Source organism: Sus scrofa, chromosome 17 (genome assembly GCF_054392235.1).
Source record: "Sus scrofa isolate SSC_HxYL_T2T_F1_AM1 chromosome 17, Sscrofa_HxYL_maternal_Yorkshire_Landrace_v2.0, whole genome shotgun sequence".
Classification (NCBI taxonomy): Eukaryota; Metazoa; Chordata; class Mammalia; order Artiodactyla; family Suidae; genus Sus; species Sus scrofa.
The window spans coordinates 35,387,614-35,414,243 of record NC_139399.1 but is presented as its reverse complement, the minus strand read 5'-3'; the positions used below and the strand labels follow the sequence as shown (position 1 = coordinate 35,414,243).

At 43.8% G+C, this 26,630-nt stretch overlaps 1 protein-coding gene across 1 annotated transcript in view; it reads left to right on the top strand.

The window, feature by feature from the left end:
- CRNKL1 (crooked neck pre-mRNA splicing factor 1) overlaps positions 1–26,630 on the top strand; it is a 32,036-nt gene that overhangs the window by 1,211 nt on the left and 4,195 nt on the right. Inside the window, exons 2-14 of the mRNA XM_085004599.1 lie at positions 566–718; positions 1,797–1,888; positions 2,707–2,865; positions 3,596–3,762; positions 6,330–6,508; positions 7,823–7,993; positions 17,157–17,348; positions 18,481–18,540; positions 19,202–19,282; positions 20,240–20,479; positions 22,123–22,224; positions 22,478–22,726; positions 23,469–26,104. Coding sequence (XP_084860725.1) covers positions 566–718; positions 1,797–1,888; positions 2,707–2,865; positions 3,596–3,762; positions 6,330–6,508; positions 7,823–7,993; positions 17,157–17,348; positions 18,481–18,540; positions 19,202–19,282; positions 20,240–20,479; positions 22,123–22,224; positions 22,478–22,726; positions 23,469–23,654 — 2,031 coding nt within the window. The 3' untranslated portion in view covers positions 23,655–26,104. The remainder of the gene's footprint in view (positions 1–565; positions 719–1,796; positions 1,889–2,706; positions 2,866–3,595; positions 3,763–6,329; positions 6,509–7,822; positions 7,994–17,156; positions 17,349–18,480; positions 18,541–19,201; positions 19,283–20,239; positions 20,480–22,122; positions 22,225–22,477; positions 22,727–23,468; positions 26,105–26,630) is intronic.

Genomic DNA, 26,630 nt, shown 5'->3' with positions numbered 1-26,630 from the left:
GAAATCCCATTATATTTTACCACTAGAAGCCATCCCATTTTGAACTCAACAAATGTGATTATGGCTACTGTGTTGGATCTAGGACTCTTATAGCCTAATAATGAGAACTTACTGAGTAAGTCTTTGGCTTGAAGTGCCATGAAAAATCAGTTGTAATTATCCACCTGGGACATTATCCTCTACCTGGGGCTTAAGTTGAAGAATTCTGTAAATAGAGGTTGAAATGCTAAATATAGCACACATCTTGATAAAACCTTTGGTGAGAATTTTATCTAGGCAGCCTCAGAGTTTACTATTATATTAATCTGAAAGGGAAAACTTGGTGCTTTTTTTTTTTTGCTACCTTATATCTTGAGAGCTTTATCTGTGGTTTTGTGATAGATACTATGCATAAGATAGAAAACAGTATTTTTTAACTTAATTTTATGGAGAAATGGGAGCATGTCATGCAAAGGAGGGCATCTTGTAATAATGTTTATAAAGTTCACATCCTAAGAAATGTGTATTTGTTTCTTAAACCTTGTGTGAAGAGGTCTACTAAAAATAGAAATGTCTCGTCTTAAAGGTGAAAAACAAAGCCCCAGCTGAGGTACAGATAACTGCAGAACAACTGCTAAGAGAAGCTAAGGAAAGAGAACTTGAGCTTCTTCCACCTCCCCCTCAACAGAAGATCACAGATGAAGAGGAGTTAAATGATTACAAACTAAGGAAGAGGAAGGTGAGTCAATGTGATGTCTTTCAGTCTGTTGATATTGTTAAGAACAGGTCAGAAGTGGAAAAGTTCCTCACTGGTTAAGAGAGACTATAAGATAAGGTTAGTGTTTGTAGCCACATGAATAGCATGACTTCTGGTTACCAGGTGATTGCATTTTGCCTCGTTGTGCGTGTTAAGTGTAAAGAAATTAGATCCACCAGAGACAGATTTTTTTTAGTAGATCAAAGATGGGTGGAAGTTTAACAGGCACAACAACTGACAGCTGGAGGAGGGGTGAGCCTAGGGAGATTCTGTTCTCTTCTTCTGTCTGTACTGCCTTCTGTGTTAAGAAGTGAAACCTAGGAAAAAGCCCTAGGAAGACATGAGGATCTGAATTGACCTCTTCACCCTAGAATGTGGTTTGGTTTTTTTTTGGTCTTTTTGCTTTTTTTAGGGCTGCACCTGCAGTATATGGAGGTTCCCAGGCTAGGTGTGTAACCGCAGCTGAAGCCGCCGGCCTACTCCACAGCCACAGCAACACCAGATCCAAGCCGCATTTGCGACCTATACCACAGTTCATGGCAATGCCAGATCCTTAACCCACTGAGCTAGGCCAAGGATCAAACCTGAGTCCTCGTGGATGCTAGTCAGGTTCACTCACTGCTGAGCCACAATGGGAACTCCGGATGTGAGATTATTTTAAACCACTGATCCTGTTGTATCCACTTATGAAACTCAGTGAGTTATGTATGAAATTCTGAGACATTATCAAAAGGACTTAAATAGTGAAAAACATTTTCTTCTTAGGAACAAATGTAGAGAATATTAAAGTACCAGGTAGTTGTTTCAGGCAGTAAGAAAATAATTCTGCCGATTATTCTTTATATCAAAGGTTTCTTTCTTTGTTTGCATGTAGGACTTTAAAGAAACACTTGTGACTGTAACCTTCCTTAATGGGTTTTTTATTTCTTAAGGATTTGAGGATGTAATTTCTCCTAAACAACAAAATGAATAATTTTCCTAGTACAAAATTTAATAGACAAAACTTGATGTCATTTTTAGTTATTTTCCCTTTAATTTGACCCTTTTTCCCTCTTCCCAGACTTTTGAAGATAACATAAGGAAAAACAGGACTGTAATTAGTAACTGGATAAAATATGCACAATGGGAAGAAAGTCTAAAGGAGATTCAAAGGTAAGATCACTGCGCCTGTAATTGTGTACATAAAGATTCATAAGTTACCAGATACAAAAACCTAGAACGAGTTAACACACGAGTAAAAACGTGCCTGTGGCAATAATTTCCAAAGTTTGTTCCTGGAACCTGGGGTTCCTTCAGGGGGCCTAGAGGCCCCATGGTAGGACAGTCCTGGGGGGAGCTGGGGACACTCTGCAGGTGGGTCTTGCCACCAGCACATACTCTAGAGCCAGAGAAATGCAGTTTCATCTGCTTTCTATAAATTGGGATTTTTTTTTTTTTGTTAATTAAAATTATTCCACTGAAAACCATTGGCCAAAATGATGAAAATCACCACCTGACCCTTCCTCTTGTCCAGCGTGTCTTGCCCTCTCCCAGCATGCCCCCTGCCCTGGCTGTGCACCTGTGCTTGCCACTCCCTGTGCATGTCATGTTCACCTAGCTCACCCTGGCACCTGGCTCTTCTCTCCATCTGAATGAGCATCCTCCCCACCTACCTTGGCCTCTGGAACTTTCCCCAAGTTCTCACCTACCACTTAGCCTTTGCCACCAGACATTGTTGTTTCTTCCCCTTTACTTCTTCGTGCAAGACCTTGACTATAACCTTTATCATGTTGCGTTGCAATTTCATGCATGTCTGTCTTTCTCTGGGACTTTTTAAGGTTGCTGAAAACATCACATCTTTTCACCTTTTTGTGCCCAGAACCTGGCTCATGGTAAACACCTGACAAAACAGCAGAGCAGGGCAGATGGTTTCAAATAGTTGCCACATGTGTGGCATGTACTGTTTCTGACATCCTCCAAATCTTCTCAAGGGCTCGGTCCATATACGAACGTGCTTTAGACGTGGACTATCGGAATATCACACTCTGGCTGAAATATGCAGAGATGGAAATGAAGAATCGCCAGGTCAACCATGCCCGGAATATCTGGGACCGGGCCATAACAACTCTGCCTCGAGTCAACCAGTTCTGGTGAGTTTCTGACCTAAGGAATGCCTTTTTAGCCTACAAAGTTCCATGTTTCTGTGTATTTATTTTATTTACATAGTTGTATGTATTTAATTTTATATGCTACTTTTTCTTTAAACATCCTGTCAGTACTTCCTTAGTGTCTCTTAGTCTTTTAAGTCATAACTATGATGTATAATGGCTGTGTAATCAAAATTAAATTTCAGCTTCTATCTTTTTTTTTTTTTTTTTGGTCTTTTCTAGGGCCACACCTGCAGCATATGGAGGTTCCTAGGCTAGGGGTCTAATCGGAGCTGTAACCAGCAGCCTACGCCACAGCCAGAACAACATGGGATCCGAGCCGTGCCTGCGACCTCCACCAAAGCTCATGGCAACACCAGATCCTTAACCCGCTGAGCAAGGCCAGGGATTGAACCCGAAACCTCAGGGTTCCTAGTTGGATTCGTTAACCACTGAACCACGACGGGAACTCCCTCAGTTGCTGTCTTTTATGCATAAGAAATCTCTTGTTGAACTAAGTGATTTTTGAGAAAAAATACTCTTTTTTCCCGATGATTTATCCTTTTTCAGATTTATATTTTAATAAGGAAACATGTTTGATTTAACCTTAGGGAAGAGAAAACCCTAAATCTTCTTTATTTTTAATAAAGTCAGAGCTAGAAATTGCCAAAGACCGTTGATTGCCCTAAGACATTTTGACGGTGGTAGCTAACTTTGGATGTTTTTGTTAAAGGTACAAGTACACATACATGGAGGAGATGCTGGGGAACATTGCCGGGGCCCGGCAGGTGTTCGAGCGCTGGATGGAGTGGCAGCCTGAGGAGCAGGCCTGGCACTCCTACATCAACTTCGAGCTGAGATACAAAGAGGTGGACCGGGCCCGCACCATTTATGAGCGATATATCCTCTGCATACGTCTGTGTTGTGCCGTTACTGTCCCTGTGCTGCATCCCTCTGGGGCTGTCCTGGTGGGGATACACTGGGTCATTGATGTTGGCCTAGATGTCAACATCTGCTTCAAGCTTCCTGTGTATTTTTAGGGACATAGGTGGGTCAGGTAAAAACTTGTGATCTGATCAGTCGCATCTTTTTCCATTGAGACTTTGGTTTGTTTCTCCTTTGGTCTTAAGGCTGTGGTCCTTGTGAAAGATGGCATACTAAGGACCTGGCTGCTGCAGCCAGTCCTCGTTTGTTCTTGGTATATGTTGGTCATTAGCACTGTCCCTCTAGTCTATTCAGGACTTCACATTGACTGACTGTGTGACCTCAGTGAGTCGGTTAACGCCACTGAGCCTTAGTGTCCTCATCTTGAATTTGGTTTTTGTTTTTCGTTTTTTGTTTTTATGTCTTTTTAGGGCCGCACCCATGGCATATGGAGGTTCCCAGGCTAGGGGTCGAATCGGAGCTGTAGCCGTTGGCCTATACCACAGCCACAGCAACGCCAGATCGAAGCCACGTCTGTGACCTTTGCCATACCTCGTGGCACCACCAGATCCTTAACCCACTGATCGAGGCCAGCGATCGAACATTTGTCCTCGTGGATGCTAGTCAGATTCCTTTCCACTGAGCCACGATGGGAACTCCTGTGTCCTCATCTTGAAAAGGGAACTGTGAGTTCCTGTGGTGGCTGACTGTGAAGAGTAGATGGTAACACAGGCAAGCACCATCAGCTGAAGGAGTTGGTTCTCGTTGTTCTCTGTTCTCTCAGCTGTGGATTCTCTTGCTAAAATTTATTTGTAATCCCCGAATCAGTATTCATGGTATTTCAGCAGTCATTCGAGGACAATCTCAGTGTAATGAAAAGTTTGAATCACCCAAGGCACATGGTCCCTGTTGAGGACAAGCAAGATGACCATCTGCCTTCTTGGGTCTGCTCACCTGCAGAGGTGACCAGGGCAGGGGACAGAAAGGGCCATGCAAGGTAGAGCCAGGCGCTCGGGCACTGGGGCCATCTGGACAGGGCTGAATCCTCTTTCTGGCACCACTTAGTGGGTGGCCTGAGGCAAGTCATTTAACACTTCTGAGCCTTGTTTTCCCTTTTATAAAATAAAAGAGAATCTACCAACAGTAGTTGTTTATAGGATATAAGATCACAACCTTTGTGAGATATGGTATTTATACATTTCCCCCAGGACCAGTGATTGGGTATTCACTAGCTGTCAGAGTGACTTCAAAGAATATAACTACTGCAAAAAACAAGGCTCAACTTAATTATGCAATTTTCAGATCTTCATTGTGACTACTCATTTTGATGTCATTAGTTCAATGAAAGCATTTATAGTGCTTGCTATGTGCCATGTGTTATTCTAAGCACTTTTTTTAAAATGATTTTTATTTTTTCCATTATAGTTGGTTTACAGTGTTCTGTCAATTTTCTAAGCACTTTATGGGTATTGTCATTTAATCCCCATGACAGCTCTGCAATGCAGGAACCGCTTCATGCTGCACATGAGGAAACCGAGGCACGAGAGGTTCAGCAGACTGACCAGGGTCTTTTGTGTAGTGATGGAGCTGGGGTTTGAATCCAGTAGCAGCTTCAGCGCCTGTGCTCTTTATATTGTTGCCCTCTAAATGTATTACTGCTTTGGAAGTTAATGGTTTCTTCAAGAGAAGTAGATTAACAATAGATACATCCTGTTTGGAAGTAAAATGGTAATCCGAACTCTCTCTGTTGGCTCTGGTCAGCAGTTTTCTTTTTGTGCCATTTTTTTTTCCTTAGTCGTTAATTCAAATATGAATGTTACTGAGCCGATACTACAACAGGTGCCATTTATTTGTTTATTCATTTTGTCTTTTGAGGGCCATACCTGTGGCATATGTAGGTTCCCACGCTAGGGGTCAAATCAGAGCTGTAGCTGCCAGCCTACACCACAGCCACAGCAATGGCAACATGGGATCCAAGCCACATCTGCCACCTACACCACAGCTCATGGCACCGAAGGATCCTTAACCCACTGAGCGGTGCCAGGGATCGAACCCACGTCCTCATGGATCCTAGTTAGGTTTGTTAACCACTGAGCCACAATGGGAACTCCAGGTGCCATTTATTGAGCACATTCTTTTGGGCTAGAATTACTAAGAGCTTTACACACATTTTCCTCATTTAAAGCTTGCAGTCATTGAATGACATTGGTTGCTATTATTTTCCTTTATTTACAGATGATAAAACCAGTGTTTAGATAAATAACGTCTTTTCCAGATCGCATGGCTAGTCAGGGGGTTCAGCTTTTTCATGGCCCCAGACTCCTGTTTGTAGCAGCACTGGAATGCTGAGTAAGCCCTGGAGGAGGCCAGCTGAACAAGGCATGGCCTCTCGGGTGATTACAAGTTAGGGGGTCTTCATCTCTGTACATGTTTTATCACACACACACCCACCTCCCCCAGCTGGAGTGTGGATTGTTGGGGTTTGAATTTGGGGTTTTGTTTTTTAAGCCACATTCTGCCCATATTTCTTTAATTCTGCCCACTTGTTCTCGTGCACCCCGATGTGAAGAACTGGATCAAGTACGCCCGTTTTGAAGAAAAACATGGTTATTTTGCCCACGCACGGAAAGTGTATGAGAGAGCTGTCGAATTCTTTGGGGATGAACACATGGATGAACACCTTTATGTTGCCTTTGCCAAGTTTGAAGAAAATCAGAAAGAAGTAAGTAAACGTAAAGGAACTTGATTCTGTTGCAGAGCAGCCTAGAAAAGGTTATTGCTTGTGCACACTGAGTTCATTTCCGTTTTCTTATTCACTTATCCTTGGAGAAAGTGCTTTTAAAATACACAAACATGATTTCTCAAGGAAAAGAGCATATATCTGTGACTAAGCTGCAGATTGGGAGCGAGTGATTATAGATTGTATTTTAATTGGCTTAACTTTACTGTGCTCTACTTGAACATTAAGCCTGTCCATCTAGAAAGAATATTATCAATAAGCTGAGAGTCTGTTGGTATCCTGATTAAAGGGCTTTACAGGTAATGAACCTGGGAAATAAAAGCCCAGAGCCCTCAGTACGGAGAACAGAATTTGAAATTAAAACAGATTGCCTCACAAAGAAGTCAGTTATTTTCTCCCATAGTGTAAATGGAAAATAATCCTGTAAAGTGGCTCAAATAATACAAGATTGGTGGGTGGGCGGTGTTGGTTGGGGTCTGAATGCAGGGTTTTGCTTGGGTTACAGTAGTGAATTCTGATTCTCTTCCTAGGGCTAGTGGCAAGTGTTGCAGGTTTTAAGCAGGAGAGTGGAAGGATATAGTTTGTGCTATGAGGAGAGCCTGTGGCTAATTCATCGAGATTGTATTGGGAGGAGGGTGGTGAAAGTGGGAGGCTTTTGAAACAGTCCAGGGAGAAATGGAGGTGGGTCAGCAGAGCCCTGGGAAGAAGTGAGGGGCTGTGTTGAGGAGGTGGAAAGGGCTGGGCTGTGGAAGTGGTGAGTGTGGAGAGTGAGGGAAAGAGGCATTAGGAAGGACTCCTAACTGAGCAGGTATACGATGGTGGGTTTTGCTCAGCAGGGCAGGGAGTCTGAGAAAGGCCGGGGCCTGGTGGGGAGAAACAGGCTCACCTTAGCCTGAGGTGCATGGATGACATCCAGCTGGCAGCATTGGGGGACTTTTGTCTTGTTAGTACTGCACCTGCAACATATGGAAGTTCTCAGGCTAATGGTGGAATCGGAGCTGTAGCTGCCAGCCTACACCACAGCCACGCCAGATCTGAGCTGTGTCTGTGACCTACACCACAGCTCATGGCAACGTCAGATCCTTAATCCATTGAGCAGGGCCAGCTATCAAACCGAGTCCTCATGGATACTAGTCAGGTTCGTTAACCACTGAGCCACGATGGGAACTCCAGTGTTTTGAACATTTTGAGGCCTTACAGTCTTATACCTAAGTCTTATGTCCTAATTACTTTCCAAGTTGTGACAAGAATGGAAATACTGTGTTCTAGAAGATAATCCTTCCCATCTCTTCTTAGTTTGAGAGGGTACGAGTCATCTACAAGTACGCCCTGGATCGAATTTCAAAGCAAGAGGCCCAGGAACTCTTTAAAAATTACACCATCTTTGAGAAGAAGTTTGGTGACAGGCGGGGCATTGAAGACATCATCGTGAGCAAACGGAGATTCCAGTATGAGGAGGAAGTGAAGGTGAGTGCTGGTGTAGCTGCTTCACTCTGCGGTGACGAGCACATGCTGGCCAGTCCTGACTGCAGTGACATGGGTCAGGGCAAGTCAGGGCCACAGTGATCGCTCTCTCGACCATGTATCTGCAGAAAATTGGCAGCGACTCCAAATAGGAATAAACAGACTGATAGAAAGGCAAGCAAACAGGACCTGGATTTGCTCTGCCTCTCGCATGGTGGAGGGCACTTTGTTAATTGCTGATGGTATGCATAGAACTTGAGCAAGAGAAACCTGGAATCCATCTGAGCACATTTTTGAACAAAGAATCAAATCGATCCTAAAAAACCCTTTTATATACATTATCCTTAACTTAAGTGCTGGAACAAAAGACTTTGTAGGTATGGGACATTCTCATCTCTGTCTGGAATGTGTTAGTTTGATTTGAATTCAGAGGTAGTCAGGTTTTCCTGTGCTCTTCTGCTGTGTATTTAAAAAAACTTCGACTTGGTCAAATGTATTAAGATATCTCCAAACAAAGGACTAAGTCAGGTGTTAAATGAGGTCAGCAAGATATGTTCAAAACATGTCACTGTTAATTGAAAAGGCAGGTTTTGCCATTGCAACCATGGTATAATTGCTTTTTCATTTTAAATCTAGACATAATGCATAGTCACATTTACACTTATGAAAAGAGAAATCCGTTTTTACAGATAGAGATTTTAGAAGGTTTACGCAATCAGTGTGAAGCTGGAGGAGCTGGGACGTTGGAGCAGGCTTGGAAAATGGGTAGGAATTGGGGCGGTTGCACAAAGTGCTGAAGCAAGAGGTGGGACGATCACATTTCAGTTTCACCAAGAATAACTTATCCACCAGTGGACACTGCTTCCACAAACCAGTTCAAAATGTGCTTCTTTCTCTTTTACCCACTCCATGAACCAGACCCTCACAGCAACACCAGATCCCTAACCGGCTGAGCGAGGCCAGGGATCAAACCCATTTCCTCATGGATGCTAGATGGGTTCGTTAACTGCCAAGCCATGACAGGAACTCCTCCACTTGTTTATTTTTTGAAGTGATAATTTTAATTACTTTTTTAGGAGTACCCTGGTGGCCTAGTGATTAAGGATCCAGCATTGTTACTGCTGTGACTCAGGTCACTGCTGTAGCACAGGTTTGCTCTCTGGCCAGGGAAATTTTTTCTTTTTTTTTTTTTTTCCCAGTTTTTTTTTTATTATAGTTGATTTATGATCTGTCAATTTCTGCTGTACACCAAAGTGACCTAATTACACATATATATATTCTTTTTCTCACATTATCCTCCATCATATTCCATCACAAGTGATTGGATGTAGTTCCCTGTGCTATACCGGGGGGTCTCATTGTTTATCCACTCCAAATGCAATAGTTTGCAAGTACTAACTCCAAATTGGTGTCTGGATTTATTTCTGGGTTCTCTATTCTGTTCCATTGGTCTCTATGTCTTTTCTGTGCCAGCACCACACTGTCTTGATTATGTAGCTTTGTGATATTGTCTGAAATCTGGAAGAATTATGCCTCCTATTTGGTTTTTTCCACCTCAGGATTGCTTTGGCAATTCTGGGTATTTTATGGTTCCATATACATTTTTGCATTGTTTGTCTAGTTCTGTGAAAACTGTCATGGGTAATTTGATAAGGATTGCATTAAATCCGTAAATTGCTTTGAGTAGTATGGCCATTTTAATGATATTCTTCCAATCCAGAAGCTTGGAAAATCTTTTGATTTTTTTTAATCCCCTTTAATTTTCTTGATTAATGTTTTATAGTTCTCAGAATATAAGTCTTTCACCTCCTCAGTTAGGTTTATTCCTAGGTATTTAACTTTGGGGAGTGCAATTTTAAAAGGTATGTGTTTTTCTATTCCTTTTCTAATATTTCATTGTTAGTATACTGAAATGCAGCCGATTTCTGAATGTTAATCTTATATCCTGCTCCTTTGCTGAATTTGTAGATCTTGTATGGAGTCCTTAGGATTTTCTATGTGTAGTATCATGTCATTTGCATAGAGTGACAGTTTTACCTCTTCTCTTCCAATTTGGATACCTTTTATCTCTTTTGTTTGTCAGATTGCTGTAGCTAGGACTTCCAATACTACTTTGAATAAAAGTGGTAAGAGCGGGCATCCTTGTCTTGTTCCAGATTTTAGCAGGAAGGCTTTCAGCTTTTCTTCATTGAGTATTATATTAGCTGTGAGTTTGTCATAAGCGGCTTTTATTATGTTAAGCTATGTTCCCTCTATACCCACTTTGGTAAGAGTTTTGATCATGAATGGATGTTGGATTTTTGTCAAATGCTTTTTCTGCATCTATTGAGATGATCATGTGGTTTTTTATTTTTGTTAATGTGTATAACGATTGATTTGTGTATGTTGAACCATCTTTGTTAACTTGGGATGAATCCCATTTGGTCGTGGTGTATGGTTTTTTTTATATATTGTTTGATTTGGATGGCTAAAATTTTGTTGAAAATTTTTGTGTCTAGTAGTCATCAAAGATATTGGCCTATAATTTTCTTCTTTGGTATTATCTTTGGTTTTGGTATTAGGATGATGGTGGCTTCATAGAATGTCTTTGGAAGTATTCCTCCTCCTTCAACCTTTTGGAAAAGTTTAAGAAGGATGGGTATAAGTTCTTTGTATGTTTGGTAGAATTCACCTGTGAAGCCATCTGCTCCTGGACTTTGTAGGGAGTGTTTTTTTTTAGGTTTCAATTTCATTTCTAGTGATTGGTCTGCTCAATTGATAATCTTTCTTCTTGATTCAGTTTTGGTGGGCTGTATGTCTCTAGAAAGTTGTCTGTTTCTTCTAGGTTGTCAGATTTGTTGGCACATGATTGTTCATAGTATTCTTTTATGGTTTTTTGTATTTCTGCACTATCTGTAGAGATTTCTCCTTTTTCATTTATTATTTTGTTTTTGTTTGAGTTCCTTCCTGTTCTTGGCGAGTCTGGCCAGCGGTTTGTCAATTTTGTTTACCCTTTCAAAGAACCAGCTCTTGGTTTTATTGATTTTTTTTTTCTGTTTTTTTAGTCTCGGTTTTATTGATTTCCTCTCTGATCTTTAGGATTTCCTTCCTCCCGCTGACTTTAGGTTTTGTTTGTTCGTCTTTTTCTGATTCTTTTAGGTGGTAGGTTAAGTTGTTGATTTGAGACTTTTCTCCTTTTCTCAGAAAGGCCTGTATTGCTAAGAACTTCCCTCTAAGAACTGCTTTTGTGGCATCCCATAGATTTTGAGTGGTTGTGTTTTCATTATCGTTTGTCTCAAGGTGTTTTTTTAATTTCCCTTTTGATGTCCTCATTGACCCATTGTTTTTTTTAGTAGCATGTTTTGTAGTCTCTTCAGTTTTTTCTCATTTCTTTTCCTGTGGTTGATTTCTAGTTTCATGCCTTTGTGATCAGAGAAGATGCTTGAAATAATTTCTATACTCTTAAATTTGTTGAGGTTATTTTTGTGTGCCAGTATGTGGTCAGTCCTTGAGAATGTTCCATGTGCATTTGAAGAGAATGTATATTCCAATTTTTTTGGATGTCCTGAAAATAAAAAGTCTAACTTTTCTTTGGTGTCATTTAGGAAATCTGCTGCCGTATTGATTTTCTATCTAAAGGATCTGTCCATTGATGTGAGTGGGGTGTTAAAGTCTCCTATTGTTATTGTAGTCCTATCAATTTTTCCTTTTATGTCTGTTAGTATTTGTTGTAGGTATCTGGGTGTTCCTATGTTAGAGGCATATATATTGATGATTGTAGTATCCTCTTCTTGAATGGATCATTTTATCATTAAATAGTGTCCTTCTTTTTCTTTATGGCCTTTGTTTTAAAGTCTCTTTTGTCTGCTGTGAGTATTACAACTCCTGCTTTCCTGTCTTTTCCATCCACATGAAATATCTTTTTCCATCCCCTCATTTTCAATTTATATGTGTCTTTTGCCCTAAGGTGAGTCTCTTGTAGGCAGCATATTGTAGGCTCTTTTCTTTCTTTCTTTTTTTTTGTCCAGTCTGCCACTCTCTTTGTCTTTTGATTGGAGCGTTCAGTCCATTGACATTTAAGATAATTATTGATAAATATGTATTCATTGCCATTTTAAACCTTGTTTTCCAATTGATTCTTTGTTTCTCCTTTGTTCGTTTCTTTTTTTGGTTGGATGATTTCCTATTATTTTATGCTTGTGTCCTCTTCTTTTTAGTTTTTGTGAATGTACTGTTTGGTTTTATTTGTGGTTGCCCTGTTTTTCAGGTATATTAACCCCTTCCTATATCTGCTTGCTTTTAGCTTAGTAGTCATATAGACTCAAACACATTCTTTAAAAAAAAAAAAAAAAAGAGTTTTGATTTCCTTACTTTCCTTCCCCACATTTTATGACTTTGTCCTTTTTTAACATCTTCATATTTATCCTTTTGCTTTTACAGTAGTTTTTTTTCCCTTTTAGATCTGTATACTGGTTTACTTAAGTGTTTACTTTCCAATTGTGATTTCCTCCATCCTGTTTTGTCTTTTTTATTTAGAGGAGCCCTTTCAGTATTTCTTTTAGAATGGGTTTAGTATTGCTGTACTCAGTTTTTGTTTGTTGGAGAAATTCTTTACTTCTATTTTAAATGATATTCTTGCTGGGTAGAGTATTCTAGGTTGCAGATTTTTCCCTTTTATAACTTTGAATATATCTTGCCACTCTCTTTGGCCTGTAGTCTTTCTGTAGAGAAATCAGCTGATAGCCTTGTGGAAGTTCCCTTATAATTAGCTCTTTGTTTTTTTCTTGCTGCCTTTAGAATCCCCTCCTTTAACTTTTGCCATTTTTATTATAGCATCTTTTGATATGGGCCTGTTTGGGTTCAACTTGTTTGGGACCCTCTGTGCTTCCTGTATCTTGATATCTGTTTCCTTTCAATTTGGAAAGTTTTCAGCCATCATTTCCTCAAATACACACACACACACATATTTTTTTTTTTTGTCTTTGGCTTTTTAGGGCCTCACCCATGGTGTAAGGAGGTGCCCAGGCTAGGGGTCTAATCACAGCTACAGCTGACAGCCTAGGCCACAGCAATGCCAGATTCAAGCTGCATCTGCGACCTACACCACAGCTCACAGCAATTCTGGATCCTTAACCCATGAGCGAGGTCAAGGATTGAACCTCATGGTTCCTCGTCAGATTTGTTTCCACTGCGCCACGATGGGAACTCCCTCAGATATATTTTTAATCCCCTTTTTCTTCTCCTTCTGGAATCCCTATTATGCATAGATTGACCCTCTTTATTTTATCCCATAGATCTCTTATATTGCTTTCATGTTTTTTCATTTGGCTTTCTGTCTGCTGCCCTGATTGGGTGATGTCCATTATTCTATCTTCCAGGTTGCTAATTCGTTCCTCTGCATTATTCATTCTGCTCTTCAGGGCCTTTAACTCTGCTTGCATCTCTGCAAGTGAATTTTATAATTTTTCTTGGCTCCTTCTTATATTTTCTAGTTCCTTTGCTGAAGTAAACTGCATTACTGTTCATATCTGCTCTTAATTCCTTCAGTATTTTCACTGTTTCCTTTTTGAACTCGGTGTCTGTAGACTGCAGAGGTCTTTCATTGTTTGCGCCTTCAGGGGAATTCTCCTATTCTTTTAACTGGGACTGGTTCCTGAGCTTCTTCATTTTGTTTGTGTTTTTCTTGTCCTCTGAGGTTAGGGAAAACAACTACTGTAGTCTTGGCGTGCCACTTATATGGGAGAGTGTCCCTGGGTATTTTGTGAAGGCTTACTGTTTATTATTGGCATGAGGGCTGCTTTTGGTCTGGATTTTTACTGTCTCTTTCTTCATTGTGTGCAGGTTGTTATCCTTGATGGGATTCTCCCTGTGCTTCCAGGGAGATGGAGGCAATGGGCCGGGCTACTAGCCAGTTCCTGGTTGCTGGGCCCTTGACAGTGGCAAGGACCCTGCAGGAAGCTGGCACAGGCTGCTCCTGGCTGCAGGGCCCTGGGAAATGGCAGTGACCCTCAGAAAGATGTAGGTGGTGCCCAGAGCATTTGTCAGTGGCAGCAGGAGGGCGTGTGCGTTCCCAGGGGACTGAGAGCAACAATGAGTGGTGCTTGGTTGCAGTGACCTCCTCTGTACTGACCTCTCAGGTGACTGGGGCCACAGGTGGTGCCTGTTCACAGACCCCTAGTGGCAGGGGCTACACCCAATGCTGGAGTCTGAGATGACTGCGGTGATTTACCCCTGCTACCTGTAGACAACCCAAGAGGCTTCCCATTGCACTTGGCCCATGCAGGAAGCGCCTTGCCTCCTGTAGCACTACCCTCTGAGAGTCTGCACGTGTGCAGAGAATGATATTCTTATGTCAGTCCACCCCTTCTCCTCTCACCCTCCCCAACAATGGCGCTTTGCTTCTCTTGCAGGCCCAGACCTCCTTCCAGGTTCCCTGGGCTATGGCGCTCTGCTCCCCAGCCCTTGGCACACCTCTGTCTAGCCCCTCAGGCTGTCTCCACACAGCCAACCCTAGTCCTCTTCCTGGAACTGACCTCTGGAGCCTGAGTCGCAGTGCCCAGGCCCCTTCCGAGCATCTCAGTAGGTGGTACCAGTGTTTTGTGTGACTCTCTCTCTGCTTTGCCCTCCTCACTCCAGCTGCTGCATTTTTCTCTGAGCATTTGAGGTTCCCCCTCCATCTCGGCTTATCTCCTTGTCAGTTAGGTGGCTTCCCAGGGTGTGGGTTCCTTTCCTCTTTCATAGCTCCCTCTCATGAGTGCCACTCCCATACTGATTCCTTTCTCTTTCTCTCTTCTTATTTATAATGATTTTTGTTTTTTCCATTATAGTTGGTTTACAGTGTTCTGTCAGTTTTCTCCTGTACAGCACAGTGACCCAGTCACATATACATACATCCATCCTTTTTCTCACATTATCCTCCATCATGCTCCATCATAAGTGACTAGATATAGTTCTTATGCTATACACAAGGATCTCATTGCTTATCCTCTTTTTCTCCCCACTTTTGGTCTGCCCAGTGATGTGGAGGGTTTCTTGCCCTTTGGGGAGGTTTAAGGTATTCTGCCAGTGTTCAGTAAATGTTCTTTATGAACTGTTCTTCATGTAGGTGGGTGTTTTTTATGTGTTTGTGGGAGAAGACGAGCACCACCTCTTATTCCTCTGTGTCTTGATCCCTCTTCCTGCTATCAGCCCTTCTTAATTCCTTCAGTCTTTTCCTTATCTCCTTTATGAACTCTGTGTCTGTTAGACTAACGAGGTCTGTTTCACTGTTTGTTCTCTCAGGGGAATTCCCTCCATCTTTTCACTGGGAGTGGTTTCTCTGCTTCTTAATTTTCTTATCTTTCTTACTCTATGAGTTTAGGAAAAATAATGTTTGGAGGGCTGTTTTTCTGTGTGCGCATCCCTCTGTAGCCTGCATGGGTTTAATACTTTTGGTGCAAGAGCTGTTTTTAGTATGGATGCCTGCTATGTCTTTCTTCAGTGTGTGCTGGCAGTTATCCCCATGGTAGGGGTTGTGGCTGGTGCTGTGGTGACCACAGCCTGTGCTGGATATTGAGTGGGAGGCCTCCTTTTTTTGCTCTGTGGTTGTCACAGGCCTGTTGAGGGCAGGGTCTGCTTCCTAAGTGTTGAAGTAGAAGCCCCCAGCTCCATTTCTGAGCTGTGGTGTGAGGTAGGTGGGACTGTAGCACTCCCACTAGGAGAGGAGCCACTGAGTATCCCTCCGCTGGAGCCGTCCACTGGGGAGTGTGTGGTGTCGCCTGTCACCCATTGTGCAAGCTGACAAAGTACACTCCTTTTGGCGCTACCCTCGACCCACCTCAGTTGTGGGCATACAGGTGATTGGCCCTGGGGTCCCTTCAGGTGTTGTGTTCACAAACCCACCAGTGCAGATCCATAGGTGCCGATCCACTGAAATCAGGTACTGGGACTACAGTAGTCATGCCCTTGGACCTTCCGTGGGAGCCGTGCAAGCAGCCCAGACCCCAGCCCAACTCCACATGCACGCACACACAGCTGCCAAGGCTGGCCCCGCTCTAGCCATGGAGCATGACTGTCCACTCAGATGTCCCACGGGCGCTGAGTTTACAGAGCTGGCAGCTGTGGCACAAATCCGTGGATTGCACAGCCTCGGGGAGAGGGCTTAGGTTTTAGCCCTGCTTTCTTAGTGCACAGCCCCTGGGATCAGCTCCACTTCTGGGTGTGGGCAATCACTGGCACTTGCGTGCTCCCAAAGCTTGTAGAGGTGCCGCTGTGGCTGAGTGCATGCTGAGGAAGGGGCAGCTATGGTGAGCCTACCTCTCCCTTCATGGGGCCCCTTAACAATGGCGCTTAGCTTCTGTGGGGGCCTGGGCTTCCCTGTACATCCTGGGTTGTGGTCCATACCCCACTCCAGCCTCTTCAGGCTGTCTCCACGCAGCCAGCTTCAGTCCTCTCCCTGGATCTGTCCTTTGAAGCCCGATTTTCATCACCTGGCCCCTACACATAGGAGGCGCGTGTCTTGGGGTAGAGACAGCAGCGAGGTAGCAGGGATCCTCTGGGCTGGTCTCTCTGTTCTGCCTCCCACCAGCTGGCTGCTACGCTCTCCTCCAAGCCTCTGAAGCTCCCTTTCTGTCCCAGCTGATCTCCCCTCGGGTGAGGGGTCTTCCCAGGATGTGGGCCATTTCCTCTTTCACAGCTCACTCTCAGGGGCACAGGTCCTGTCCGGCTTCCTTCTTCTTTTTTCTTTTTTTCCTTTTCATCCTATCTGATTACGTGGAGATCTTTCTGGCATTCCGGGGTATCTGAGATCTGCCCGTGTCCAGTTAGTATACTGTGAGAATTGTCCCACATGTGGGTATATTTGCAGGAGGAGGGGAGCTCCACGTCCTTCTGTTCCTCTATCTATCTTGATCTGCCCCCTCAATAATGATATATGTAGATATAGATTTTTTTTTTTTTCTTTTGGTCTTTTGTCCTTTTTAGGGCCGCCCCCGTGGCATATGGAGGTTCCCAGGCTAGGGGTCGAATCAGAGCTGTAGCCACCAGCCTACACCAGAGCCACAGAAGAATGATATTTCTTAATGAAATAGCATGTGAAGTCTAGAAAAAAGTGGCTAAGATATAGGAAGTCAGTCTGGTGCCACCTTTCATCTCACATAGTCCAGCAGGCACAGCTCTTCGGTTTTATTTACCGGCCTTAACTTTCTAGGCTAACCCGCACAACTACGACGCTTGGTTTGATTACTTGCGCTTGGTGGAGAGTGACGCCGAAGCAGAGACTGTGCGAGAAGTGTATGAGCGTGCCATCGCCAACGTCCCGCCCATCCAGGAGAAGAGGCACTGGAAGCGCTACATCTATCTTTGGGTCAACTACGCCCTGTATGAGGAGCTGGAGGCAAAGGTGCGAAGCGGCGGGGCCCTGGGCAGGCGCTGACGGGCTCCTCCCCCTGCGCCGACAGGCTCCTCCCCCCTGCGCTTCCGCTCAGCAGGTGTGGTGGGAGCAGACTCTTAGAATCCTTGCAATAGGAGTTTTGCTTTAGATTCTCATAAGCCTCCATTCAGCCAAATAATGAATCATTCTCTCTGCCAGGTTTTAAACTCTGTACACCTATTGTGGGCACAGGTGTATAGAGTTTTAAGTTGGCATTGTATTTTTCTTAACCTTGAGGCATAACAAGAGTATTACTTAGAACTTGAAAGGGAACAATGGGCCACCCCTTAGTTTAATTACATATAGTTTCCTGGATTTTCTGATAAATAGTATCACAGCTGGATTGCATGTTCTTGCTTTTAGTAAAGATCAAGGGAGTGCTCTTGTGGCACAGTGGCTTAGGAACTCGGTGTTGTCACTGAAGCAGCTTGGGTCACGGCTGTGGCACAGGTTTGATCTCTGATCCAGGAACTTTCACATGCCACAGGCACAGCCAGAAAAAAAAAAGAAAAGTGGAATTTTCAGAAGTTGTTTTGTATAGGTTAATGGGAAAAGATTAATTTTCTGTTTTTGATCTGAGGCTATAGCACATCTTTGTTTCTGCTGTCAGGCAAAAAAGCCTTTCCACAGAGAAGCTTTCAGAGTTTGAAGACTATGTTATGGGTAATTCTTTAATCAAAGTTTGGTGGCCAAATGTAATTTACTTTGTGTGTGTGTGTGTGCTTTTTAGGGCCACACCCACGGCATATGAAGGTTCCCAGGCTGGGGGTCAAATCAGAGCTGTAGCCACCAGCCTACACCACAGCCACAGCAACTCAGGATCCGAGCCACATCTGCGACCTACACCACCACTTACATCAACGCGGGATCATCCACTGATCGAAGCCAGGGATCGAACCCATGTCCTCATGGATGCTAGTCAGGTTCGTTTCCACTGAACCACAACAGAAACACCTAATTCACTTTTGATCATAAATGGAATAAGGTTTTGAAAGTACCTTAGCATATTCAGTGTTGGGGTGTACCATTTTTATCAGTAATAGTAAAATTAGTATTAGTAATAGATGTGAACTTTTTGTAAAAATTTCTCATCCTGATACAGGATCCCGAGAGGACAAGACAGGTTTACCAAGCCTCTTTGGAACTCATTCCTCATAAAAAGGTACGTTTGCCCTTAGTGTTCTGTTCCAGACACATCAGAGTCCTGCCTCTGTGGCTTGTGAAACCATTCAGTGAAATACCTGTGCAAGGCACTGTGAAAAACATATTGAAGAACAAGACATGCTCTTTGCCTCTGAAAACAGCTTGCAGCCTGGTTGAATGGACAGCCTGTGTTAGGTGACCAGTGACTGACACAGATAATAATGTAGAAATGCAGGGGCGGAGGGTAAGCCGAACAGACCGGGTGAGAGAGGGAGGTGCACTCCTGGAGCTCTCACTGAGCATGCGGACAGCCAGCAAGGGTCTGTTGGCCCCCAGTGGACATGTAGGCGTGAGGAACACGTGTGTTGTGGAAATGGTTGACATGTGGTCTCTGCCATCTTTCCCAGCATGAGAGACAGAGATGTTGCCCGAGGTGCCCTCTGGAATAGAGGGGGAGTGTTCTGCCAGCTCATGAGGAACCCACAGACAAAGCCAGTTCAGAGCCCTGCATCACAGTGAAGTGTGTAGATTACTGCTTGTAATTTCTGTCAGATAAATAGTGTCACCTTAGATTATAAACAAGAAAATACATCCATCCTAGCTCTGAAACTCTGGGGACACTTGTGGCCTTTTGTTAATTTAAATTTACTTAAGCAAATTTTTGTGCTTTTGTTTTCTAGTTCACATTTGCCAAAATGTGGTTGCTATATGCACAATTTGAAATAAGGCAGAAAAATTTACCATTTGCCAGAAGAGCTTTGGTAAGTAAAGAAGGGGTCAGGATGCATCAAGTTCTTTGAGAAGGAAATTAAAATCTTAGTGCTTATAAAATGTATGATTCCTACTATGAAGGCAACAGAAATACTATGCCTTTATAACCTGAGATGTGTTAGAAAGCACACAGCCTTTGATGAAAGATTGTACAATAATGCTTAAATTACTCTGTCGGCATTGGACACTTACAGCTACCAGATCTTTCCTCCAGCTGGAGAGACTGAGTCTCACCCTAGATCTTCGATTTTTTTTTTTTTTTTTTTTTTGGTGTATTAAACACAGCTACCTCCTAACAATTTCTTTTTTTTTTTTTTTCCTTTTAGGGCTGCACGTGTGGCATATGGAAGCTCCTAGGCTAGGAGTCGAATTGGAGCTATAGCCGCCAGCCTACAGCACAGCCACAGCAATGCCGGATCCTTAACCCACTGAGCGAGGCCAGGGATCAAGCCTACATCCTCATGGATATTGGTCAGGCTCATTACCACTGAGCCACAATGGGAACAGCCAACAAATTTCTCAATAGGCTCAGATGCAGTTAGCCTTCTGAGAGCCCACTCACCCTGGCTGTGGGCAGCAAGGCAGGGTTCATTATCTGGTGGCCCTTTTACTTAGTTGTCATCTGACATCCAGATTCCCTAGGAGATCCTGAGAAACTGATGAAATTCAAAATAGTTTTCCGCACAGGTCTGGAACACTGTCTTCTTGTTAACAGGCACCAGCGGCCACTGCACACTTGACAACTGAGTGAATTGGAGGATTTCCTTTGGCCTCTGTTGAGAGCCAGCATGAGCAGTGTGGTACCACGGAGGGAGAAGGCGGGGGTCCCCCGTGTTGACACATCAAGGCTCTTGGCAAAGAACAGCTTCTAGGCCAGGCCAGCAATGTCTGTGCTCAAGTCAGACCCCCACTGAGGCATCACAGTGGTCGGTTCTCTTCTTTTCCAGGGAACTTCCATAGGCAAGTGTCCGAAGAACAAGTTGTTTAAAGGTTACATAGAATTGGAGCTACAGCTTCGAGAATTTGACAGATGCCGGAAGCTTTATGAAAAGTTCCTGGAATTTGGACCTGAAAATTGTACCTCTTGGATTAAATTTGCAGAATTAGAGACGATCCTTGGAGATATTGAGAGAGCCCGGGCCATCTATGAGTTAGCCATCAGTCAGCCACGCTTGGACATGCCAGAGGTAAGGCACGCGAGTTGACTGTGACTTTGTTTTAGACCCTCCTCCAGCATTACTTAGGTGACCATCTAAATATGTGTGCATCTCAGAGCATAAAGGCATCGAACAACCTCTGTAGTCTCTTCCACTCAGATTAGGACTTTCCTCTTTTGTCGTTGTTTGTTTAATTTTATGGCCACACCCGCAGCATATGGAAGTTCCTGGGCCAGGGACTGAATAGGAGCCGTAGCAGTGACCTACCCCACAGCTGTAGCCACACTCACTCGGTGGGCCAGGGACCAAACCCTTACCTTCTCAGCAACCTGAGCTGCTGCGGTCAGATTCTTAACCGACTGTGTCACAGCAGGAACTCGAGGACTTTTCTGTTTGGGAGACAGAAAGGCGGGGAAGCAGTGCTCTACGGGAGCACAGCAAAGCCCTGCCACAACACCAGGATGAACTGGATCTTGTGGGTGGGTGGGTGGGTGGCTGTCTTCCTCCCTTTCTCAAACAGAAGGCTGAAGGGGATGGGCCAGGGTGGTCTGGGCCGCCTAGAGAACACAGGAGGTAGAGGTTGCGACTGCACATCCCTGGAATCTTCTGGGGCAGCTTTGTCTGGATTGGGCTCAGTAAACCAGGCTGCCTCTGGGAAGTCCTGGCCTGCCTGCCACAGGGCCAGAAAGCATCCTTCAGGGTCTACACCTGAGCCACAAGGTGGCGCCAAACTGCAGTGAGGATGGGTTTAAATCTCTCAGAACCACGGAGCTCACTTGGTGAATCTTTCACTAATGTGGCCCCACTGACTGCACTGGGCAGGCCTTTATCACTGGTCCCATCAGGTGGCTTCAGCCACTCCACAGACTGAAATTCCCAGGCGTCCAGGCCACATCTCCCTTGTCCTTGTGTCCTGACAGGCTGTACTGAACAGGGGCAGCTATTTCTGGGTGCCTGTTGAGGTGAATTCGGACACATCACAGAACTTAAAAATGGAGAGGCACAGGAGTTCCCGTCGTGGCACAGTGGTTAACGGGTCCGACTAGGAACCATGAGATTGCGGGTTCGGTCCCTGCCCTTGCTCAGTGGGTTAACGATCCAGTGTTGCCGTGAGCTGTGGTGTAGGTTGCAGACGCGGCTCGGATTCCGCGTTGCTGTGGCTCTGGCGTAGGCCGGTGGCTACAGCTCTGATTCAACCCCTAGCCTGGGAACCTCCATATGCCGCAGGAGCGGCCCAAGAAATAGCAACAACAACAACAAGACAAAAGACAAAAAAAAAAAAAAAAAAAAAATGGAGGCACAGTGTGTACTGGCCCGTCCAGGCCTGTTCTCTCCCAGCTTCCTTGTATGTAGCAGGATCATGACAGTGCCGGGGCGGGTGGCGAGTTTCTGTGCTCTTCTTGGCTAAGTCCAGCATTTGAGAAACTCCAAAAGAGAATCTGAAAATGAATCCAAGTCCTTTTTTCCTCCTAATCGAGACTCCTGGCCAGATACTGGACATCTTGTAAATATCAGCGTTATTTATTGTATCCATGCACTGCTTCTTCCTTAATTATTCATGAAAGTTCTAGGTTGCTAGATGTCCTAGGTGGAATGCTAGTTAGGCCATGCTTTGGATCAGGGCATGTTGCTTCTTAAATGGCAAGACTGACCCATGAAGGTCTCTTTCTTAGGTGCTTTGGAAATCATATATTGATTTTGAAATTGAGCAGGAGGAAACCGAACGAACACGAAATCTTTACCGACGGTTGCTTCAACGGACACAGCATGTCAAGGTATCCTGTGTTTTGTAGTTATCTTTGATTTTGCGTGAATCAGTCCTAAAGAAATAGTGTGTTTTTATTTCAGACACCTAATTGGATATAGAAGCAGATTGCTTCACGGTTACCACATAAAAGTTTAGAGTCAGTGTGTCATATTAAGACTAGAGATGAACACATTAGAATGTTCAGATGTTAAGAAATTAGCTTTCTGTTACATTGTTTTCTGGGCAACATGGTTAACTTGGTCCTATAATTTTTTTTTAAGGTATGGATCAGTTTTGCGCAGTTTGAATTGTCTTCAGGGAAAGAAGGAAGCTTGGCTAAATGCAGACAGATCTATGAAGAGGCTAACAAAACCATGCGAAACTGTGAGGAAAAGGAAGAGAGACTTATGCTGCTGGAATCTTGGCGAAGCTTTGAAGATGAATTTGGAACAGTATCGGATAAGGAGAGAGTCGACAAACTCATGCCAGAGAAGGTCAAGAAGAGAAGAAAGGTCCAGGCTGATGACGGGGTAAGAACTCAGCCCCTGGAACTGGTCCTCTCGTGCCAGCCTAGCAGAAATGCACCGATGTTGAATCCGCACTTTCTGTGGCACGTGTACAGCCTGAGAATGGGGCGAGACAGGGCAGTCTGGCTGCTGTGAAGACACAGCAGGGTGTATGGTCCACGGGGTGGGGGTGGGAGATGTTGGGGGTCGGGGTGACATGGACACCAGAGAGTATTGGCAAAGGCCTCTGGCTGGCGCTCAATTCCAGGAACTATGCGCAATGTGGTATTTCTGGAGCATCAGCAGGCAGGCAGGGTGGAGGGAGTTGAAACTGAGCCTTTAGGTAGGAGCCAATCCAGAGAAGGCTGTGTAGGCTGCCGAAGAGCTCTCATGCAGCTGGGCCTCCTGCAGGCCAAGTTGACGGGCTTACTTGGAGGAGGGTCTTTTGGAGGCTATTCTAAGCAAAGCAGGTGGTGGTGGAGCTGGAACCAGAGCGATCTTGAGGAAGCAGAATCAGTGCCCAATTGGAGGTGGAAGTGAAGACAAGGAATCAGGCTAATCAGATTTATGGCTTCACTACTGGGTAAATACTAAGTCTTTGAAAATTATAAAACCCAACACGTAAGATTGCAAGATGGAGTTGAAGATAAGGTGAATTTGAACCCTGGGTTTCCCAGTGAAAATTCTCCACTTTAGGGGTATCTCAGGCCCATGTTAGGTTTATCTTTGAACTGTTTTACTTTTTTTTTTTTTTTTTTTTTTGCAGTCTGATGCAGGCTGGGAAGAGTACTATGATTACATCTTCCCAGAAGATGCTGCCAACCAACCCAACCTCAAACTCCTGGCCATGGCCAAACTCTGGAAGAAACAGCAACAGGAAAAGGAGGCTGGTGAGCAAGACCCAGATAAAGACATCGCTGAGAGTGAATCCGGACCCTCTTGTTCGTGTTAATAGATGTTTTATTATTTTTATAAATTTATAGTTTGGAACTCTTGCGACTCCTGTAAGTTTTTGGATATTTCAACCGTAGTGATTTGATGGGAATCTCTGATGACTACTTTTGAAATTATTTTTTAAGTGCTCTTGGGTTAGGGGTGGGGGTTGCAAGTAAAGGATTTTTTATCCCAGCCCCACCCACTGTCCAGGCTGGGGAGCCAGTTCAAGCCATAAAAAGTGCTAAGTGTAAAAGAAACTGAAAGAAAGAAGCTGTAGCAACGCCAGGTCCTTAGCTCACTACTCGGGACTGGCACCTCCACAGGGACAAGCTATATCACTAATCCATTGCACCACAGCGGGAACTCCTCTAGTAAAGGATTTTATTTGGTGGATTTCTTTATATGAATCTGGACATTCTGGGTCCATATCATGCATTAGGAAGTCTAAAAGTAACAGCATCGGAGTTCCCGTCGTGGCGCAGTGGTTAACGAATCCGACCAGGAACCATGAGGTTGTGGGTTCGGTCCCTGCCCTTGTTCAGTGGGTTAACGATCCAGCGTTGCCGTGAGCTGTGGTGTAGGTTGCAGACGCGGCTCGGATCCCGAGTTGCTGTGGCTCTGGCGTAGGCTGGCACAGCTCCGATTCGACCCCTAGCCTGGGAACCTCCATATGCCGTGGGAGCGGCCCAAAGAAATAGCAAAAAAGACAAAAAAAAAAAAAAAAAAAAAGTAACAGCGTCTGTTTTAGATGGAACTACACTTTTGAAAGAATCTTTTTCTAGAAGTTTTCAAGTTGTATTCCACAAGTATTTTTTTCATACTTTTTTCCTCATAAAGATATTTATGCATTCATCTGGAACCTATAACTTCTTCACATCTTTAGTCCCACTGACTTGAGTTCCATTCCCAGCTCTGCTACTTAGTGATACATAACCTTTATCTTCAGATCCTTTGTTCATTAAATGGGCTTTTGCAGCTCGTTTTGAAGACTAGAAGAGGAATATACCTGACACAGGGTAGATGCTCAATAGAACGTTCATTCCCAGCCACTTTCATTTTCAGAAATCATCCAGAAGTTCCCAGGCCAGAGATTGAACCTACACCACAGCAATGACAATGTCAGGCCCCCTAACTGCTAGGCCACCATGGGACTCCAGCAGCCACTTTCTTAATGTTCACTCCTTGTGTAATCTAATGTGCTTGAATTAATTTAACTTCTAAATGTCTGTACCTTCCTTTTTTTTTTAATTTCTATTTCATTTTATTTTTTCTTTTTAGGGCTGCACCTGCAGCATATGGAAGTTTCCAGGCTAGGTGTCAAATTGGAGCTACAGCTTCTGGCTTATACCACAGCAATGCCAGATCCAAGCTGAATCTGTGCCCTACACCACAGCTCATGGCAGTGCCAGGTTCTTAACCCACTGAGCAAGGCCAGGGACTGAACCCACATCCTCATGGATACTAGTTGGATTTGTCTCCTCTGCACCACTGCAGGAACTCCCTGTCTGTACCTTCTTAGTGGCCGTTTATGCTAAGTGCTTCTGAAAATGCTAGTTAGAAAATTTAGTTGCTGTATTTCTGAACAAGGTCTTTTCACCAGGAACATTTTAGTTGAATTTGTTTTACTGTAATCAGTTTGCCAAACCGGTTGAGTTCTGTAGTAGCTTAAGTACAGTATTACGAGGGCTGTGAAAGTGTCCTGTGCTCCACTGAGTTTGAGAACCCCTGGGTTAAGGGTTAAGCCATGCTGACAGATCTTTTTAGTTAGGCTTCTCAGAGCCTTTAATGTGTTCCTGTACATTGTGAATCCCCAGTCGCAATGCTGGCCACGTTTCCCCTTAGTGGACCACGGACCCATATCCACCTAAAGTACTAATAAAGATTGCCTGGGGTACTACAGTAGAGACTGTCTGTCTTAACGTTGACCTAGAATGTGAAAAACACCTGAGTACCAGGAATACACAGGGTAACAAAACAGAGCAGCACAACGTGATAACATTATTTCCTGGCTGATACTTGTATTCTCAAGTATTGGCCTTAATTAACCAATCTGAGAGATTGTTTCCTTTCATCTGGCCTGTATTTCTCAAGCCTATTTTGTTTTGCCAAACTATTTGACTAGAACCGTATCGGATCTTTGTGTTTTCTCCTCAGTAAGGACAATTAGAAAATTTTCAATTTGCAAATTTCATTGGGCGAATTTTATTACTAAATTTGCAAGTGTAGTATTCACCCGAGGGAATAAAAGCTAGCTGGTATGGTGCTAAATTGTATCTTGAAAATAAGAGTGAGGGCAGAAGGACGTAAGACCAGCAGGTGAAAAGCAGGCCTATTCAGCCTCACTGCTTCCCACTGGACCAGCGTCAGCTGCCCATGTCCTGGTTCTGATTGTGGAGTCCCAAGGTCTGTCCAGTCAGTGAAGAGGATCACAGAGATCTGAGTCGACTTCACGCACAGGGTTATGAGGTGAGAAGACAGAAAAAATGCTACTTTAAGTGACTAATCATAATCATTTTGTTTATGCTGCATGTGCGTAAAAAAAAAAATATATATATATATAGTAGGTTCTCAATGTCAATTGCTAATAACCCTTTTGGGCATGTAACGTGCCAGCATGAAAAGGCATGAAAGAACAGTTAAAGAACTCACTTCTCTCTCACCCTCAACTCCACCAAAGTCCTTTCAAAGGTAAAAGATTTCTTAATAATCGTTTCTGTGATTTCGTTTTCTTAGCCATTTCTTTTACTCACTGGATATTTTCAGACATTACAGGTGATGAAAACTACACACGAAAGTATGTGGTTAGCCTGTGATCTAGTTGTGTGGCCTTTCTTTAGGAATTAGGTTTTTTCCCCCCTTTATTTTAGCATCTCTTTAGATTCTGAAAGGCAGGGTTTAGACCACGTGTTGTGAATGGAGACAAAAGATCGGAGACAGGCAGTGTGAGAGCACATACCTGGAAGAACATCCTGTGCAAGAAGGAAGCGTAGGT